Source organism: Manduca sexta, chromosome 18, assembly GCF_014839805.1.
Source record: "Manduca sexta isolate Smith_Timp_Sample1 chromosome 18, JHU_Msex_v1.0, whole genome shotgun sequence".
Classification (NCBI taxonomy): domain Eukaryota; kingdom Metazoa; phylum Arthropoda; class Insecta; order Lepidoptera; family Sphingidae; genus Manduca; species Manduca sexta.
This window is the reverse complement of record NC_051132.1, coordinates 11,363,562-11,383,095: the sequence shown is the minus strand read 5'-3', so window position 1 is coordinate 11,383,095 and position 19,534 is coordinate 11,363,562. Positions and strand designations below refer to the sequence as shown.

General features: G+C 32.4%; 2 protein-coding genes and 2 long non-coding RNA genes across 5 annotated transcripts; 1 reads left to right on the top strand and 3 right to left on the bottom strand.

Annotated features, from left to right (window-relative positions):
• The first annotated feature begins 400 nt into the window (after positions 1-400).
• LOC115441591 (T-complex protein 1 subunit epsilon) lies at positions 401-6,168 on the top strand. Of its 2 annotated transcripts, XR_005112520.1 has the most exons (11): positions 401-632; positions 1,808-2,042; positions 2,446-2,678; positions 2,862-3,020; positions 3,311-3,457; positions 3,677-3,884; positions 4,011-4,165; positions 4,324-4,478; positions 4,621-4,712; positions 4,970-5,175; positions 6,019-6,168. XR_005112520.1 is itself a non-coding variant. In XM_030166447.2 (10 exons), exons 1-10 carry the CDS (start codon positions 525-527, stop codon positions 5,104-5,106), a joined length of 1,629 nt encoding a protein of 542 aa, XP_030022307.1. In that variant the 5' UTR covers positions 401-524; the 3' UTR covers positions 5,107-6,168. The 2 variants fall into 2 exon arrangements, 1 of the variants encoding a protein (XP_030022307.1); XM_030166447.2 differs by having other exon boundaries at positions 4,970-6,168.
• A 1,764-nt stretch (positions 6,169-7,932) lies between these two features.
• Positions 7,933-10,014, bottom strand: LOC115441628 (actin-related protein 6). The gene is made up of 2 exons (XM_030166489.2): positions 9,113-10,014; positions 7,933-8,787 (listed from the first exon to the last, which is right to left on the bottom strand). The coding sequence occupies exons 1-2, from the start codon at positions 9,795-9,797 to the stop codon at positions 8,288-8,290; spliced, it is 1,185 nt and encodes a 394-aa protein (XP_030022349.1). The 5' UTR covers positions 9,798-10,014; the 3' UTR covers positions 7,933-8,287.
• A 704-nt stretch (positions 10,015-10,718) lies between these two features.
• Positions 10,719-12,578, bottom strand: LOC119189679. Its single transcript, XR_005112530.1, has 3 exons — positions 12,459-12,578; positions 11,769-11,888; positions 10,719-10,830 (listed from the first exon to the last, which is right to left on the bottom strand). It is a non-coding gene; the product is annotated as an uncharacterized LOC119189679 (long non-coding RNA).
• Positions 12,579-14,353: 1,775 nt separating this feature from the next.
• On the bottom strand, positions 14,354-15,556 carry LOC119189678. Its single transcript, XR_005112529.1, has 3 exons — positions 15,542-15,556; positions 14,930-15,128; positions 14,354-14,492 (listed from the first exon to the last, which is right to left on the bottom strand). It is a non-coding gene; the product is annotated as an uncharacterized LOC119189678 (long non-coding RNA).
• Positions 15,557-19,534: the final 3,978 nt, after the last annotated feature.

Genomic DNA, 19,534 nt, shown 5'->3' with positions numbered 1-19,534 from the left:
TAATATCTACACACTAAAATAAGTTATTTTCATTTTCTTGATAACTATTCATTGGCGTAATTAACAATAGATTTAAGAGCAAGTTTCTGTGCTACGCAGTTCTTTGTAAATTCGGATGGTACATTGCTAGATTTTAGGCGGTCCTAATGCTCCTTGCCCAACGTATGCCTTGTTGATTACTTTGGGAGGGTTAAGCCTCCTGCAACCGGTACCGTATGGGCTTTAAACGTGGATGATAAAGTTTTATTAGCTAATTTACATGGTATTATTTTATAACACTCTGATTTATATTACAAGTTATAAATTTCGCAGATTTTTCTTTCCTAGTTTGGGAATAACAAAGCCCAAAAAAATCTAAATATTTAATCTGTAATATCTGCAAAATAATTTATACTGGTAACATCGGTATTAGCTGTCAAAACTTCAAAAAATAATCTGTCATTTTGTTTCTGTTTTCACGGTTCTCCGTTTTAAAAATAAATCTGTTTTAATCCCGTGTGTGTGAAGTGATAATTTTGTAAAAAATGGCCCTGTTCCCTGGAGCGGTGGCCTTCGACGAGTATGGCCGTCCATTTATAATCCTAAAAGATCAGGATAGACAAAAAAGGCTTACCGGCATAGATGCTTTGAAGGTAAATTTTGCTTTTATTTTTTAATATAAGTACAATAAGGATCGTTTTCATGTTCCTTATATCTTGAATCATAGTTTAAATACCCATAATAAGTATTTGCCTTTACATAAATATTATAACCTATACTATAAACATTTGTTTCGAAAAGTCCAGAAAACTTATTAAAACTTATACTTAGTCAATGAAACTTGTGTTTCTTTTGTGTTATGTTGCCAAAATTAATAGACGGTAACAAAAAATTCGATGTCTAAAGTGAAATTACCGAAATATAGAATGTATTGTGCACAGATGTTTTGGTTGATGAATCACATGATTTCCTGCTAGTGTCTACTTTAGTTCTTTATACCATTCTATCACAATGATTAACAAAACAAATATTTTAATAATTTTCTAATCCCAACTAACAATTTTTAAATATGGAAGGTTGATTTTTATTATATTGTGTACATATCTATAAGTTTAGTTGGGTTAATATTTTTTTTATTTATTGAACAATAAGTACAAATAAATTTTGGACACTGATGATGATTAATATTTCACATAGTGTGTTGATGCACCCTGATATCTACCTTGGCTGTGTCTGAAGTGTCTAAATTAACAAAATATTTTTCTATAACCTACCAATTTTTTTTAGATATTTTTTTACATTTTTGCATGTCTGAAAAGCAAAAATTGCAGTCAGTGTGAATAGATTTTTCAAGGACCTTATTATATTGTACAAATTAAAATCCTTCGTGAATATGCCATGAACATAATTAGCAATGTGAATCAGGCTACCATATATGCTACCATACATGTTTGTAAATTATACCAAGAACATCTTTACTTAGTGCATAATTTATTAAATATTATGATGACATAATTTTTGTTTATATTATGACATATTATCACTATATTGTTGGTGGTAATGTTTGTATTAGCACAACTGTGATCAGTTCTGTATACACCATACTTATTTTACTCTTGAGTGTTTTATTAAAAAACAAACTTTTGAACTAGTCTGTATCAACATTGATGACTGTATTAATTTAATATATTTAATAAATAGGGTTTTTAGAGAACTGACTTAAAAAAAAATTAAGTACTAGTATATCAAAAAGAATTACAAACTTATAAATTCTTGAAAGAAAACTGACTGATAAATTAATATATTATAATTAATTCTCTGTGTGTAGTCACACATATCAGCAGCTCGTCAAATTGCCAGCACCCTGCGTACATCGCTCGGTCCTCGTGGCCTGGATAAGTTGATGGTGTCATCTGATGGTGAGGTGACAGTCACTAATGATGGTGCCACCATCCTTGACTTAATGGATGTAGAGCATCAGATTGGAAAACTACTTGTTCAGTTGGCTAAGAGTCAGGACAATGAGATTGGTGATGGAACTACTGGAGTTGTTGTGCTTGCTGGTGAGTTGTTTTATTTTATACACAATATCAAGAACAAATTTATTTTTGGGCAAGTAGCCTTATATTAACCACCTTTATTGTTTTTAATTATTCATAGGTTACTCTTTTCAAAGAAATTTAAGAGAATAGTTTTATGGTTGAAATTGAATACAAAGTAATGTAATGGAATACCATTAGTATTCCATACCCATCAATCTGAGGTGGCAATATGCCAAATCTTGTGAAAATAAATAAATTTGGACATTAATGATGATTAATATCTCACATAGTGTATTGATATACCATGAAATCTACCTTGGCTGTGTCTGACATGTCCAAATATTTTTAACATTTAGAAATAATTTTTTGCTAATGTGACACTCGATTTAATATATTATAATATTTAAACTATTGTCACATACAGGTGCATTGCTGGAACATGCGTCAAACCTATTGGACAAAGGTATCCACCCAATCCGAATTGCGGACGGGTTCGAAATGGCCGCGGCCACAGCTCTCGCCCACCTCGACAGCATTAGTGAGGCATTCCCTGTAAACAAAAGCAGCCGGGAGAATCTGATCAAGGTTGCCATGACAACACTCGGCAGCAAAGTTGTTGTCAAGTGTCACCGATTGATGGCAGAAATGGCTGTTGATGTGAGTAAAGTTTAAATTAATGAAATGACAAGTTATCCTAAGTAATATACTAGAAACTTGACAAATAGATCAGTTCTTGCATCTAACTTCATCTTATCATCTTGCCTGTCATGGACTGTACAACTTGTTAAAAAACCTGGGTTATTAATGGCAATAGTAATAATCTTCTGTGTCTCCTTACAGGCGGTATTAGCTGTGGCCGATTTGGAAGCCCGCGATGTCAACTTTGAACTGATCAAGGTTGAGGGCAAAGTTGGTGGTCGCATGGAGGACTCGAAGCTCGTGCGCGGTGTCGTCATTGATAAGACCATGAGCCATCCCCAGATGCCTAAAGTGCTGAAGGTACACATGCATATTAAGACCATATTGCCTTTGAATGTTGTAGGTTTTACATAGTGATGGCGTAATCAAGCTTGGACTTTGTTAAACTGTTTTTTGTTAAACACCATAGCTTAAAATAGCAAAGAAAGATTTTTTCTTAAGCAAGTTGTGCCTTAATATTGTAGCAAGAAAATGTATAGAAACTTTGTAGTTTATTTCAACATGTAGCATCTACTACACAATTTAAAGTCAGGAAATGTAATCATCTAAAAAAATGGCGTATATTTTAAAAATATTTGTGATTTGTTCAGGATGTAAAACTAGCTATCCTGGCCTGTCCATTCGAGCCGCCGAAGCCAAAGACTAAGAACAAGCTACTTGTAGGCTCAGTGGAGGATTACCATGAACTCAGAAAGTATGAACAGGACAAGTTCTTGGAGATTGTTCGTATGGTGAAGGTGGGTAAATTTTGTTTAATCAAAATTTTTAAGAAAGATATAGTAACTAAGCAGATTTCATTACTTTTATCTTCATGTACATTGTATAAAATTCTTAGTTTTACCTTATATTACCTACTGAAGAGAATACTTATTCTAGGAATAAACCAAAATTATTGGTAATTTGCAGTATTCAAATAACCAATTAGGTTTCTAAATAAAAAAACTTGATGTTCATAGAACGCAGGAGCAACACTCGCTATTTGCCAATGGGGCTTCGATGACGAGGCGAACCACCTCCTGCTGGCCGAGGGTCTACCGGCCGTTCGGTGGGTGGGCGGCCCCGAGATGGAGCTCATAGCTATTGCCACGGGAGGCAGGATCGTGCCCAGGTTCGAGGAGCTCACGCCAGACAAGCTTGGCACGTGCGGTCTTGTCAGGGAACTCAGTAAGTTGACACATTATGTTTTAAAGCGACTATCCAGTTTTCTTTTTGTAAACTTTTCCAGTTAAATCATAAAATGGTCTAATTTTACACTTTCCCACTCGTTTAATACCTTTATTGTCCTACTAGCATTCGGCACATCGAAGGAAGAGATGTTAGTAATCGAGGAGTGCTCCAACTCTCGCGCCGTGACCTTGCTCATGCGTGGAGGCAACCGCATGATCGTGGCGGAAGCCAAACGTTCCGTGCACGACGCGCTGTGTATCGTGCGCAGTCTCGTACAGGTAGGTCCTTTAATAAAAAATATTTTAAACCTTTCGAACTATTTGACTAAAGGCTACTGCGCAATCGTGCGTTGCTAATAATATGGCAGACCAAAATGATTTTAGTCTATTAATTGACCAAAAAATTATATGTATCACAAAATTATCTATGTGAACAGGACTCGCGCGTGGTGTACGGTGGCGGCGCGGCGGAGGTGTCTTGCTCGCTGGCGGTAGCGCGCGCGGCCGACAAGCTGTCGTCGCTGGACCAATACGCCTACAGGGCCTTCGCCGACGCGCTCGAAGCCATACCGCTCGCGCTCGCTGAGAATAGGTCTGTACTCTAAATCATATTACATGCTGCTGTAAATTGAATTTAAATTATTTTTCTTTCAAGTCCATTTGATAGTCAAGACCCCCTAATAACATCGCTGCGTCATCGTGTGAATTTCAATTATTATCTTTATGGTTTCCAGTGGTCTATCACCAATCGACTCATTATCAGAGATTAAGGCGCGGCAAGTGGCCGAGAACAATCCTAACTTGGGTATTGACTGCATGGGCAACGGTGAGTCACTTTTGCATATTAAAGACTAGAAGACCCCATTAAATCATTCAGAGCGAGCATACTCATTATCCATCATCGTAAATGAAATAGTTTGATACAAAAATACAAATATTCGTATCTTTACTTATGATTATTCCACTCCTTGCAAATATTACAATTTAATGTGAGGTACACTACTTGACGGTCGAAAATCTCTCGACATTCAAATGTATTTCAAAATTGGTTGATGGATATAAAATAAGAACTTGATTTTCCAGACTCAAATGACATGAAAGTGCTGAATGTGATCGAGTCGCTGCACTCTAAGAAGCAACAGATCGCGCTCGCCACGCAGCTCGTTAAGATGATCCTCAAGATCGACGACGTGCGCTCGCCCGCCGACTCCATCGAATAACATTACTTACTTCTCTACTCACATTACTTAACGTTGAGATGACAATGTGCCGCGCTTTCAACAGTATAGGTAATTAATGAAATGAGTTGTTTGTGTATAGTAAGAAGCGATTTATTGACGGCTACAGTGTCCCATTTACGTGCTGAAAGTCATTTTGTCATATTGATAATGCTACAGAGTGTGTTATGTAAGGTATTTACTGTCATACTATACACACTGATATTCGTTTCGCTATTGCTATACTCATAGCTTTATTTATTCTGTTTAGTTACTACCGCCTGCGCCATGAAAGTGTAGACATAGATGAATATATTTGATACTTAATACAAATGTATAGAGAGGAATTATACACAATTTAATAAATTCATATAATAAAAATAAACGTAGTAAAGCAGGACGCTAGAAGTAAATATTAAGTTACACATACAGTAACTATAATATGAATTATATTATTGTTAGTAAAATAACCTTTCATTAGCTTCATGGTGCTGGACACACAAATATGCTTCACCTAGTCTGGTTTTATTCTATATGTTATGTATACTCCACTCTTCAACATTTTGAGTATTATTTTGTATTGCGAGGTTTCACTCATTTATCATTATTACGTACACAAACTCCAAAGATGTACCTAAAAGGGTGAGATTTTTTCGTATCACAACACAACATAGTAAGCTAGAAATTTTAGTTGATATTCGTAAATTTAGTTTGGTATCAATGTGCATTTAGAAAACATTTAGTCCTCTGCTGGGTTCATAATTTCCTCGGTATTTCACCAATGTTGTTTATTAGTCAATATGACAATTGCAAATATATTAATTTCTATTGTTAACATCTTGTTATGCTATTTCATTAAAAGTAAACTGTCACGTTATTAGAATAAAGTTTATTTTGTTCTGTTTGGTGGCGCAGGCTTTAGTCCAGAAACCCAGTGATGCGCGGTGATTAAAGGCGTTTATATAAAATGCATTTTGGTGAGGCCGAGTCGCGTCACGTGCGTGAACGAGTGTACTAAATGTGATGAATGCCTTATTGCACTAATAAATTAATATGCTAATTTAATTATGGTTTTATTTACCACCTAAATCACCAAGGTCTTAAGAGTTTTTAAAAAACTGTATTTTATAGAGCAATCACTTGTGTGACTTGATAAGCCACTGTACATTCTTAAAAATATTGAGAACAAGATGGAGACGATTAGAATTTATTGTTAACAAGGTGTTGCTTGCGGCTTTACACTTCTCTAAATCCCAGTACCAATTTATAGGGTAAGTAATATACTACGGAAGATAGCAATCTATGAAGTTAGCGCCGCCTATTTATAAATCATTAAAAAAAATTACCACTTTGGCAAATTACCGGGATAAAAGTAGCCTATGAGTTAATCCTGGACATGGTCTGTCCGTGTGCCAAATTTCACCCGAATCATTTCGACAAATATCTAAACATTTTCATCACCAAGATTCACCAAGTTGATGAAATCTAAAGTTATGCTTGTGGCATATTGGATGCATATCGGCTGACCCCAGAATGTGATATGGGAACTGTTCTGGAATGAAAAGGTAATTTTTTCACCATGATATACAAAAACAAATGATGCAGTACGAGTGTCCCTCGAGAATAATTAAATATTCAGGTACCTAGTATTTTAACAAATTAAGATAAGTGCAATAAAACATACAAAAAATATTCTGCATTTATTACGAACAATTTACATTAACAAGGATTGCGCCAAGAAGCAGGCTTTGCGAATTCGTAGATAGTGGTAAGTGTCATCAGGAAACCCAGGGCGCACGCCACGAGGGTAGTGGTATAGAGGACCCTGTCTGAAAACCCTCCTTTCAGGTGTATTGGCTGCCCATCATCACACTGAAAATCCGCTTGTATCTTTTTCAGTTTCACTAAACTTCTTGGTTGGTACAAACAAGGTGTGGTTGATAGTTTGCGACAGAAATTAGTCATATTCACGATATTGCGCATTATAAAGCGTTTAAAACTGTACAAATTACAATCAGAGACCAATAAACTAGATTACAATATTTCGTATTCGATTGACACTGACAAATAATAATTTATTTTCAAAATTCGAGTGATAATTCTTTTTCCAATCAGTTCAACCACTATGTTTATACCTAATATGTGAATGTTTGGTATGGAGCAAAGAGAATATAACCACTACGTATGGAAATAGTTTGAGCCTCTAGGAAAGGCATGGGCAACTTTTTTTCCCGGGAACATAATTTTTACTTGCGGAACTTTTATCTCAGAAAAACTTTTTCACGCGGGCGAAGTCTCTAGCACCAGCTAGTAATTAGAACAGAGTTTATAATAGCAACATATGCAAAAAAAATATAAATATAGTTAAAATTGCATGTTATTACGACGTTCAGAAAAATATGAAATATAATTGCTAATTAAAAGTACACAGGTACTAGAAAGTTAAATGTAAAACCCATGATTTTATTTTTATAGCATGAATGAACAACTTGATCAGAAAACTAACAGCCTTTGAAAATTTACTTGAAGTGTATGTAAGCTATCCAGCTTTATATAACGAGACCCTAAAACAGACCCTCTCGATCCTATATACCAATTTCTTTGTAGTAAGCAGCTTGTATATATTTTTTTGGAATCAATGGATATCACTCAATATGAATATGAAAATTGCTTATCTTCTAGGCTATGTAATACAATGATTTTGTTGTACATAAAGAGATAATTGTTTTATAATTTTCCATTTCACTATTTTACAAATATTGGCTCTTGTACAAAAGCGTAATAATAATAATATTCTGAATCTGACTATCATACAAAAAATACTTTTAGTTTGCTAACATAGTGCTTTGGGTTACTTTATTTTTATAATGCAAGTAATATCATCATTATCAGCCATATAAAGTCTACTGCTGAACATAGGCCTCTCCTAAAGATTTCCTATGATAAGATGCAAGTAATATAAAGGATTTAAAATAAAACAGACCACTTGGACTTTCTATAGAATATACCATTCAAAGTTTGTATTAGATTGGCTCAATCTTAATAATACAACCTAATTTATAATTACTATTTACAGGATACTTAACTTAGTATTGAGTTCATGCCCTTAAAAATTTCTCTTAATTCACTCCACAGTTTAACGAGCGAGGGTCTATTCAGGAGACCGCCTCGCTCGTTTTCGCCGTTATATATCAAATCTTTCAAATGCCAAAGCTTTGCCTTCTTCTTCATATTCCTCCTTTGTCATACAGAAAGAGTAAAAGTCGGGGTCTCTGAATATCATCTTTCCACCTTCCCATGCATATGTAATTGGGTTTTCGGCTACTGTAACATTTACATCGTAGTGATCTAATGCCGCAGCTCGTACATCATTGTAAACTCTGTCTCTAAAGCCTGGGAATAACGCGTTACCACCATACAAAACTATATTTTCCAGCAAACTTTCCATGTGTTCTTCAGGGCATGCATTTAAGGAATGCATGATGGTTTCAGTGATCCCCATCTGTTGTATACCAACATCTGATGGGTGGAAAAGTAGTTCGGGAATTGCAAACCGTTCATTGTTCATCCTCAATGTCTGCTGTTCAAGGTCTTCGTCAGGTCTGACCACATCTCGAAGGTAGCCACGTCTAATTGTTGTATAGTCAGGTAGAACATAATCTTTCACTATTGTATTTTCAGAACCTAAAAATTCATTACAAGTCAGAATAACAGTTAAAGCAAATAAAATTAATTTTAGATATTTACTTATTAAAAATTATTATTTAAACAACTTATGAGCATTTGAAATCAAATATTTCAATAATTTAGAAATATATTTCCTTCGTTATTATATTTCATAGTGTTATTCATGGTCGATATTTTAAAAGTTTATGGGTTAGTCCAAAAAGGTTCACCAGTAAGTATATTTTGGTAATAACCTTTTTTACTTTTTATATTCTGAAATTTGGACAGTAAAAGTGCAAGCGCCTTTACTTCAACAAACAAACATTAAAATTATCATACCTACCTTTTTTTCTAGCAATTTCCATATCATTCATAAAGTCCATTGAAACAAAACATGAATCTTCCTTAACTTGGTTTATCACATAGGTCTCATCCATTACATTCAGTTGTCTGTATGAAAGCACTTCTTTCAAATGGTTGGTCAACACTTTGCCTCCAACATCCACTCTTCTGATTCCATCTCTAAACTTTTTACCTTTTATATAAGGCACAATGTATGTATAACTATAACCAGAGTCAACAACAATGGTGCACACATTTTTATGAGTTTTTCTGTAATTATATTCAGCTAAATCCGTAGCATTGATGCGTAACAGGGATTGACACTCGTATTCTTCAAAGAAAATTTCGGTCATAGCTTCTTGAATTGAGGCAAAGTTGAATAAGGGTTCAGTTATGATCAATGGTATTTCGTTAAAGTTGACAGGACAACACTCCTTGCTGAACATGTAGTCCCATACTGTTTTTTGAGTGTCCCAATTGACGAGGAAACCTTTTTGGAAAGGCAGGATGTAAAATAATCCCGATGCATCTCGACACTCGTCTATTTGTGATCCAATGAACGGACGGCGTCGTTCCGATTTTGCTTTCATTATACAGTTGGGTACAACCTTCGGCTCCATAGTGGAGAATCCCACTTTTGCAGTGTACGCTCCATTGTCAAGAATATAGCAAGATGTTTCTGGCATTTCTGATTAGGTTACCGGCGATGTTATTCTTCAAAGTTTTAGTGAGTGCGGCAGGACGACATGGTTAACTTATGAAAAATATTTTAGTAATTGTAGGCATCACAATAATAAGCTAATCCTAATGAGAATCAGCAAGCTATATATTTTTTTTGGAAATATTTAATTTGTTTTCAGTTTTGACTTCTCACTTCATTTATTTTTGACAAATGACAAGTACAATGTGTTTAGTATTGTACGTGAAGTAAAATATCGATAATCGATAAATCGGTAAAAAAATGCCCTAAAGTAGATTTAAAGTGTCCTATGTTTTAATAGTCTTAAAAATGTATTTAAATGTAATATAATTATAATACGGACAACATTTCATTCAAATTGCGATATTATATATTGTTGTAATTTGGTAAAAACAGTTTTTTTGTAATTTAATAACTATTGTCTATATAACAGCTATGACAAATGTGTTACTTAAAGATTTATTATCATAGTTTTAATACTCATTATTATATAATAGATAATAAACATAGTACAGACTGGTTTGATAATCGATATTTGAGCCTTTGCACTTGGAATCTCTATTCCCTGTCTTTGACATCTGGGAACATATTTTAATTTTATAGTTATTTAGGCACTGATTACTCCATCGTAAAGGATGAAAATATTTTCAAAATCAAATAATATTCAGGGAATGAAAAATAATTTATATGTTTATGGTTACAGAAAATATCTCAGGAAAATATTGAAGGCATAGACAGAGGAAGTATTAATGCAAAGATAACTCAGAGGTTATAAGCTTTGCGTTATATATTTTTTAAATAATTATAATTTTGTCTTCCAGTCAATATAGGGGCCAGTATCTCTAAGTGATTAATGTTTAACAGATATAATTTAATTTTGAGATTTATTATAATGAAAGGCTTTACAGATTCTACAACATTTGATTTATTAAAATCATAAATTATAACATAAACATACACATTGCTAACTTAAACCTATTAGATCTTCATACAAGGAATTACTGAAGCACTCGATTTACCTGAAAATAAAACCATAATTTACTCAATTAGGAATTATAGTTTGTTATAATATCTATTGTTATATTAGCTACTCAAATCATGTTATTATATCTATTTCTGTTGAGAAAGACAGCGAAATATTATCCATTAAAATATTTAATAATGCATATTTAATTTTAATAAAGCACCATAATAAAAAAGGTAGTGCAGGATTAGTTCTAAATATTCTTAATCACATGGTTAGTAATAGTTAAATAAAACTTGATCTCTGAAAGAAAAATCTCTATTGTTTTCTATGAGAATCATAAAAAAAAAACAAATTAATCTTCTTTACTGGACTTGTAACTATAATGTGGATGCTTAGTTTTATATTATGAATCTGGGTAGTATAAGTCACATGTAAAGTTGTTGAACAAATATGTAAGTATGAGTTGTTGGAGAATATTCTAAAGCATTGCAAAAAACAATGAATTTATATTTAATTATCTCAACTAATATAATGAAGAGAAATGATTCGATTTTGTGAATGATTGTTTGTAGTGATTAAACTTAAAAACCATTGAACATAGGCAAACCTATGACAGTAATTAACATATTGGTAAAATTGTTGGAGTGATTTCTCCTTTATCTATAATATAGTGTATACAAACTCAATTATGATTCATAAGTAGTCTAAAATGTGTATTTCCCCTAAAATGTTGATAAATTTTAGCCTCACTAAGTTTTATAACACACTGAATTTAATATTAAGCTTCACCAATCAGTCCATATCGGTTAGTAAAAATTGATTGTTGTATCTTTATTAATACAATAATTAGATGTTATGTCAACTATTTCTAGTATTTCTTAATTTATTACAACCATAATCACTGGACAGATGAATACTGTAATTTTTTAAGACATTTATAAGAGAGGTAACTTAGCTTGACTCTATAAATTTTCAAACAAATGTATATACTTATTACTTCTTGAGAAGTTGGTGACGGCAGATGAGGTAAGGTGCAGCAAAACCTGAACCAGCATACAGGATGAAGTATGCTGTCAGCTTGTAGCGATTGTGCAGGTCGAAAGGCAGGTTCTGGAACAGGTGGCAGAGCTCTTAGTAATATTGAACTATGTGTGACATTAATACTATGTTAAAAATACTAGTAGTACAATTTGGTGCCACTAAACAATACTTAAATATTTTGTCTAAAAAGTAAGTTTAATTTTGACAATGGATCACATAATGAAGGGTGGAGTCGTGCTGATTGCAGAGATACTGCAATGCACCATTTCGTACTTAAATATAATCCAACAAATAATTTACTTGCTCCTGAAAGCAGTGTAGTAGTAATTACAAGAATTTTACAATTTGGAAATACTTGAGTAATAGAACACTTTATATAATCGAAGAAATAAATTATCTAAGCCTTAAATAATGTATATTTTTTTTTTAATTTTAGTTAATCCTATGAACTTAACCTCTTATTACAATCAATTATTCGTAAAAAATTATAAGACAATAGAATTAGGTTGAAAATAGTAAAGAATAGTAATAGCCTAAGATGTTTAAAATAAACAAAATAATGACGACTAATAACAAATTTGACTGGAAATAAAAGAAGAAATAAGATTATGTAATGCAAATTTTGAATTTAGAACTTACTTCGCCAGGGATACCGCCATGAGAGTGTGAGTTCCTCACGAGGTTGGTAACCACATTTCTGCCAAGCTTGTTGGAAACACGAGCTAGAGGAGCAAGCATTTTGACTCAATTTACTGACGAGAGACTGGATGAATTCACTCAGAAAACAGGAAATTCGATTGATATTGCTGACTTTTTCTTACTTAAAAACTACCACTGCGTTCATAAAAATATAAAATATGGTAGTTTTTCTGAATGCATCCTTAAATAATTTACTGTTGAAATAAAACTAAAAAAATATGAACAATATTTTATTTGAGATTAAATTTGTCTACGTTATACGGTTTTTACAAATGTTATTATTTGTATAGCAGTTCCTTTACCTGAAACGAGACACAAAAATGTTTATCAAAGTGATCTGCATTACAAAACATTAAATAAATATATCTGCCGCACGCATAGGGAACCTAATTTTTTATTTGGAATAACGTAAGTACTTGTTTCAAATTGATTGGAACTTTTACATTCATATTATAAATAATTACCTATTATGTGAAAATTTGTTACGATATTAAAACGTTAGAACTTAGAAGTAAGTACCTATCTAAAGGATTACTTTGTAAGTATTATGCCGGCGCCACACACAGACAAATATTTGAACAAAGACTTTGCCACACATTTGAACATAGTTACAGACACTAACCAAATTAAATTTTTTATGGCTTTTACTTTTAGGTTTCCATATAATCAGTTCTCCTTCAAGCAATTCGTAACTTTGAACGCTTTGGTGTTTGGTTAAAAAACCGATACCGAACGGCAAATACGCAAACATTTAAACAAACTGCACAAATACGTAAATACCCGTGCCACACATGAGTTCAAACAAGTATTCGAATAAGTGTTCAAATATTTTTGCTATGTGTGGCCCCGGCATTATAATATATTTGGCATATAGATCAACCTTGTAACCTAGTAAGGCAATATACCTCATCATCCTGGGACCTGGGGCCACCCTTATAAGTACGAAATCGCGTGGTGCTAACGCTGACAGCCTACGCACTACGCAACTCTGGGTTATACACGGAACCCTAGCTATGGCTATGCCTAGCTGCATATGGACAATATGATTTATCTATGAAGGTATTCAATTGCATGCAAATTCGTTTAGTTTTGTCGTTTCCTCCTAATAAACATCCAATAATTTCCACTAAACTATCTCATTTATATTATCAATTTAGAGTAGAAAGATAATTGACGATTTTTGGAGTGGGCTTTTAATTAAATTTATGTACGTATCAATAATATTGTGTACCTATATAAATATTTAAATAAGTATAAAGATTTGTCCCACTTTTAATTAAAATATCAGTACGTTGTTGCAATGTTGTTTGAATAGATATTTATGTTTCCATATTAAACTTTGTAGCTAACTGGACACGCAACACAAAACAATACGTCGTAAACACAATAAAACATCCGTTGGCGTGCATTTGTGTTTAAGACTGGAGCATTATATTTCAACACTTTGTCAGACACATCAAATAAAGTACTCTTTGTAGTAATTTATTATATAATTGTAATTAAAGAAGTAGTTACTTACTTAGTAATTACCAGCATATTAGCAAATAGTTACTTTGCTTAGGATAATAATAATCTAAGTACGTAATGTTATATATTATGTAAATTGGAATTAAATAAGGGATGTTATGCACGTGCGAGTTTTTATTTGTTTGAACGGCTAGATAGGAATAGTAGAGATGTGATTCTTTGTAACCTTGGTTATTTTATTCGTCCTTTTGCTTCAAATTCAGGCAAATTACTAATAAAATTAAAATTCACTTATCTAGGTATATAATTATGAAAAGCATGTGTTAGTATTGGTTTTTACTTGAATTCATAATTTATCAATAATAGTCTTACCATCATTATTTAGGAAGCTGCATTCTTTCTCATCTGGTGCCACACAATGAGGAAAGGAGCGGCGAAGCCAGTTCCAAAGAACCAGAACATGTTAAACGTTAGGCGTGCTTTGTTGTGAATGTCGAATGGCATGTTCTGTAATACAGGAAGAAAAAGGTTTATTAATGTAAATTACGGCTAAAATAAAAAAAATAAACTATGCATCAATATTATGGTGGATGTTTGATCTAAACTTAAATACTCAAATAATTTTTTGTAGGTACATAAAATAGAAATTAAATACGCGTATAATGAAATCTAGATATTATTTCAATACCTTATTGTTGTCACGTAACAATCATGATTAGACGGCATACTTAATAAATTATGTCCACAGAAGATACTGTAGAAAAAAAAATCGGGAATATTCCACCTACGAATCCCACGCCATACATTTATGCCATGCTTTGTAGACTTATCGTTATGTAGGCACAATATTTTATACAGGGTAATAGAAAAAGATTATTTACAAAGGTGTGCTCTTACTTAACTTTGCGTTACGTTACGTAACTTTGAAACTAATTCTAACTTACCTCTCCAGGTATACCTCCGTGAGAGCCATTCCTAACACTCATCTTCATTACATTTTGCCCCAAACGATGGGAAACCCTTGCTACTGGTCCCAACATGTCGATTTTTATTCACTGCGTGTAGTACTATGTCCTCAAAGGTCTTAGAAATTGTCAGGTAAAACTCGATAAGATAAGGTATTGGCCGGCTATGGGTTTGATTCTGATAGGAAAGTGTTCGACTGATAAGTGGACAAGATATTAAATGTTAACCGTCCAAGTTTAGAGTGTTTCTGTCCAGTCAGTTTTACAATGGAAACGGCAACTATTATTCGAGTATGGGTTTTATGTGATAAATATAGAGGGAAAAAAAATTGGTAAGTGTAATTGTATGCATGTATGAATAAACGTTACTGTAGATTCGTAAGGAATATACTTATCTCAATTATGATTTATACCGTTTATGATTAAAAAGAAGCTCTACAAAATTTTAAGGTACGAGGGTCTTTAGACCACGAAACCATAAGAATTAGTCTGCGTCGTATATGCCCTACACTACGACCCACCCTCTATTGTTAACATGTTTCTTGTATTATGAGTTTTACTTATAATAAATATTTACTTTGCATTACTTACTATAAATTCTTAATTTTATTTTCATATCATTCATTTTCCACATCAAATAAACTCTATTATAGTATGAGATTCAGTGTATTATTCATTCGTATAAATTTTAAAACAATTTAAGAATTTGTCGAGAAATTCCAATAATATTATATTACATTTTTTCAAACATCATAAGAATGTTGCTCAACAGATATGCCTGCATCCTGCAATTGTCAATAATTATCATTTCTTTTGCTATCTTAAGATCTATTTTATTGAAGTCGTTTATTTGTCCATCACGAGATCTACCCATGGTATATTTTTGGTTTATAAATGGCAATTTAATACTCGACAAGAAAATTTAAGTCTGGTAACATTCGATCTGCCATTTTAAAAAAAAGAAACAGTCGGCCACGCAAAGAGAATTATAATATATATGGAAATAGAGAGCCTACTCGTTGGGTTTTTGTGCCAATCGACATTACGGCTGCTTCATACTTGTGAGGTAGAGGGCGTTCGCGATTTTCGTTGCGTTTCACGATTCAGGTTTATTGTGTTTTATTATTTTGCAAACGGTTTTAAAAGTGCAGAAGACGGCAATCCAAGTATTAAAATACTTAGAAGCAGATCTGTATTTGCTATGCCGTCGTAGTATAATATTTCTGACATCTTATTTACAGTGTACTTTTATCATTATTAATACATAATAATTCGATAGTAATAAGATCTAAGAATAAGATCGTTAATCAGACAAACATCATATTGAAAATATTATTTTTATTTTATTTTTGCTATAACATTTTGTGTACAAAATGCTTATAGTAAGTACTAATGATATTCACATTCCATATTAGATTTACAAAGTATTACACCTCTATTAAGATATGTAAGCGCTGATAATTTGATCTTAGTTATTAATTATATTCAATGGAAAAATAAACGATACTACTTTAAAATAAACTGTAATACACTGTAAAATTCCGAAATACTAAATAATAAAATATACTTAAAATTATTTTATGTCTAAAAATACCTACTGTGACGAATAATAATTAACATTGATATTTATAATATGCTAAAACATTCTCAATTGTCAAACTATATTTTTATAACAATTGATTTAACTTTATAAAAATATATGAATTCTTTTGTATTTCGATAATCATTTTAATGTATCATCAAATAAATATCAAGTATCAATGTTCAAATAAAAGAGAATTTATAATTTTTATAAAAATTTCCTAATAATATACGATTCAATATAGAAATACATAAAATTTACAAATCTAGAACAGCAATTAACTCTGAAACATACTAGCTAGCCATATTATTTATCTTTGTCTTCATCAAAAAGGAAATTCGGATTCTAGCATTATCTTTCTACACAAACAAGTGAAACTAATATTAACAAGAACAAACTTATTCTAAGCCAAACAAAATTATTTCACAAATAAGTCACGCTACTTTTAAAAATTGAAAATGTTCACTGGAAAAGAAATTAACATCAAGTTTACAATGATCATTATACTTATCCATAGAAAAAGGAACTATAAAGATTAGCATTCATTAAAATATACTTTCTTCGTCATGCGAAGGTTGTTTTACTTATGATAATAATATAAAAAATATTTTATGTAGATATCAAACAGATTAATTTAACAATTTGTTAAAAAGAAAGATTAAATAATTATAATAAGAACTGATTTAAAACAGGTCTATGAAACCGGGTAGTAATCAACAGCGAAATGCGAATGCGATACAAATTGCCAATACATATTAGATATATACCATAACAGTGGGTATATGATCTAAATAGAGTATGTACTAAAAAAAAGGAGAGATTCGAACAATTAACGCGATAAAAGCAAAATAATTTCGCACTTGTGTACATGATATTATCTTTAAATTGCCATCACTTAACTATTCATTATGGGTTACGTGGTGGTTAAATTACAACATACAATAAACACAAAATGAGCATTATGATCAAACAACGAAATCATAAATAAGTCGTATACAAAATGATAATTGTTACATAAAATATAAAGGAAGTAATGCGAATTGCTGCAGAAATGTAGGTACCGGTTGTAACATTAACAAAACATCAACTAAAGCAAGCAGGTCGACGCAGGAACGATTGAATATTTTCTGAACGATGCAATATTATTAGGCGACACAGAAGGTATATATTTTGTATAATAAATTAATCCTCTATCAACCTGGTATAGCTGGTCCTTCGTTAATTTGACACCTGTATAACTAAAAGACTTCATCGAGCCAATTTGTAATTATATGTACAGTCATGATGCTATAGTGAATAGTGCGCCGTTTTATGTGCAATTTTGTTAGTCTATGACGCGTCTATTTGTAAAACGTCTTTGCCGGTGCCACACACAGACAAATATTAGAACACTTGTTTGAACTCATGTTTGGCACGGGTATTTGCGTATTTGTATTCTATTACAGACACTGACCAAATTAATTTTTATGGCTTTTACTTTTAGGTTTCCATATATAACCAGTTCTCATTCAAGCAACTCTATAACTTTGAACGCTTGATGTGTGGTCGTAAAACCAATACCGAATGACAAGATAATACGTAAACATTTAAACAAACTTTGCACAAATACGAAAATTCCCGTGCCACACATGAGTTCAAATATTTTTGTTATCTGTGGCGCCGGCATAATATTATCTTTTGACATTGATAAATGACGATGTCTTAGTTTTTAATAAAAAGAAAGGTGGACCAAGGAACAACTTTATTCAACTGTATGTGTGACGTCATCAAGAATTTCTCGGTTTTTATTTTTTGTTTCTTTGAAATTAAGTATTCAAAAAATATGAAAAATACATAATCGTACTCAGAGTAGAAAAATTAAGAAATGGTATTTTTGTTTAAGGCGATACCTCAAGGTCCATTTTCATACATTTTGTTTCACCTTTAATCTGGGTCACTAAACAAGTATTGGCAAGTAAAGAATTTAAATTCACGTCTAGTTAGTGATTAGTTCTCGCAGTTGAAAGAAAACGTAAAATAATTAATAATCATGGATATTTCTGCCTTTAAAATGTCGTCATATTAAATTTTAAAGGCCGAAATATCCATGATTATTAATTATTTTACGTTTTTCTTCAACTGCGAGAACTAATCACTAACTAGACGTGAATTTAAATTCTTTACTTGTCAATACTTGTTTATTACCCAGATTAAAGGTGAAACAAATGAAATGGACCTTGAGGTATCGCCTTAAGGCACTTTAACATTTTGAAATGTTAATTTTACGCTGAAGCTGTTGTCCATGAAGGATACATCAGTAAAAGAATCACACTTGGACTTGATAATTTATCTATTTTAAACTCAAATCAAAGTCGTTTGCCCTTATGGTAATTTTAAAGGATCTTTTAGTAAGGGACCGTAAACACTGTAGTCACAAGAAATCAATCTTATGAGACTGCTAATCATTTTTGTAGATACATATTCTATTTTTAAGATGGGACAGCAAGGGCAGCACCTTTTACCATTTAAATATGAACGTGAAAGATAAAAAATATCAGTATAAATAATAATAAACAATACGTGAACAAAAAGCGGCGTTGGCCTAGTTGATTGTGGAACGGACTGCCAAGACGAATGTCCGCAGGTTCAAATCCAAAGGCACACACCTCTGACTTCTCTAAAAATATTATGTGTATATTCTTTGTGAATTATCGCTTGCTTCAACGGTGAAGGAAAACATCGTGAGGAAACCTACAAACCTGGAAAATTCTCTAGAGGAATTTTCAAGGTTGTGTATCACTACTACTACGTTGTGACTATAGGTTATATATCATCACGCTATGATCAAAAGGAGCGGAGCAGTAATGAAAACTGTAGCAAAAAGGGGAACTTTATAACTTTTGAGAGATTTAAACGAAAAACTATATCACGCGGGCGGAGCCGCGGGCAAAAGCTAGTTTACAATAAATAAAAATCGCTACACCCGTTCAATGAATTAAATAAATTGTTAAGTAAAAGTGTGA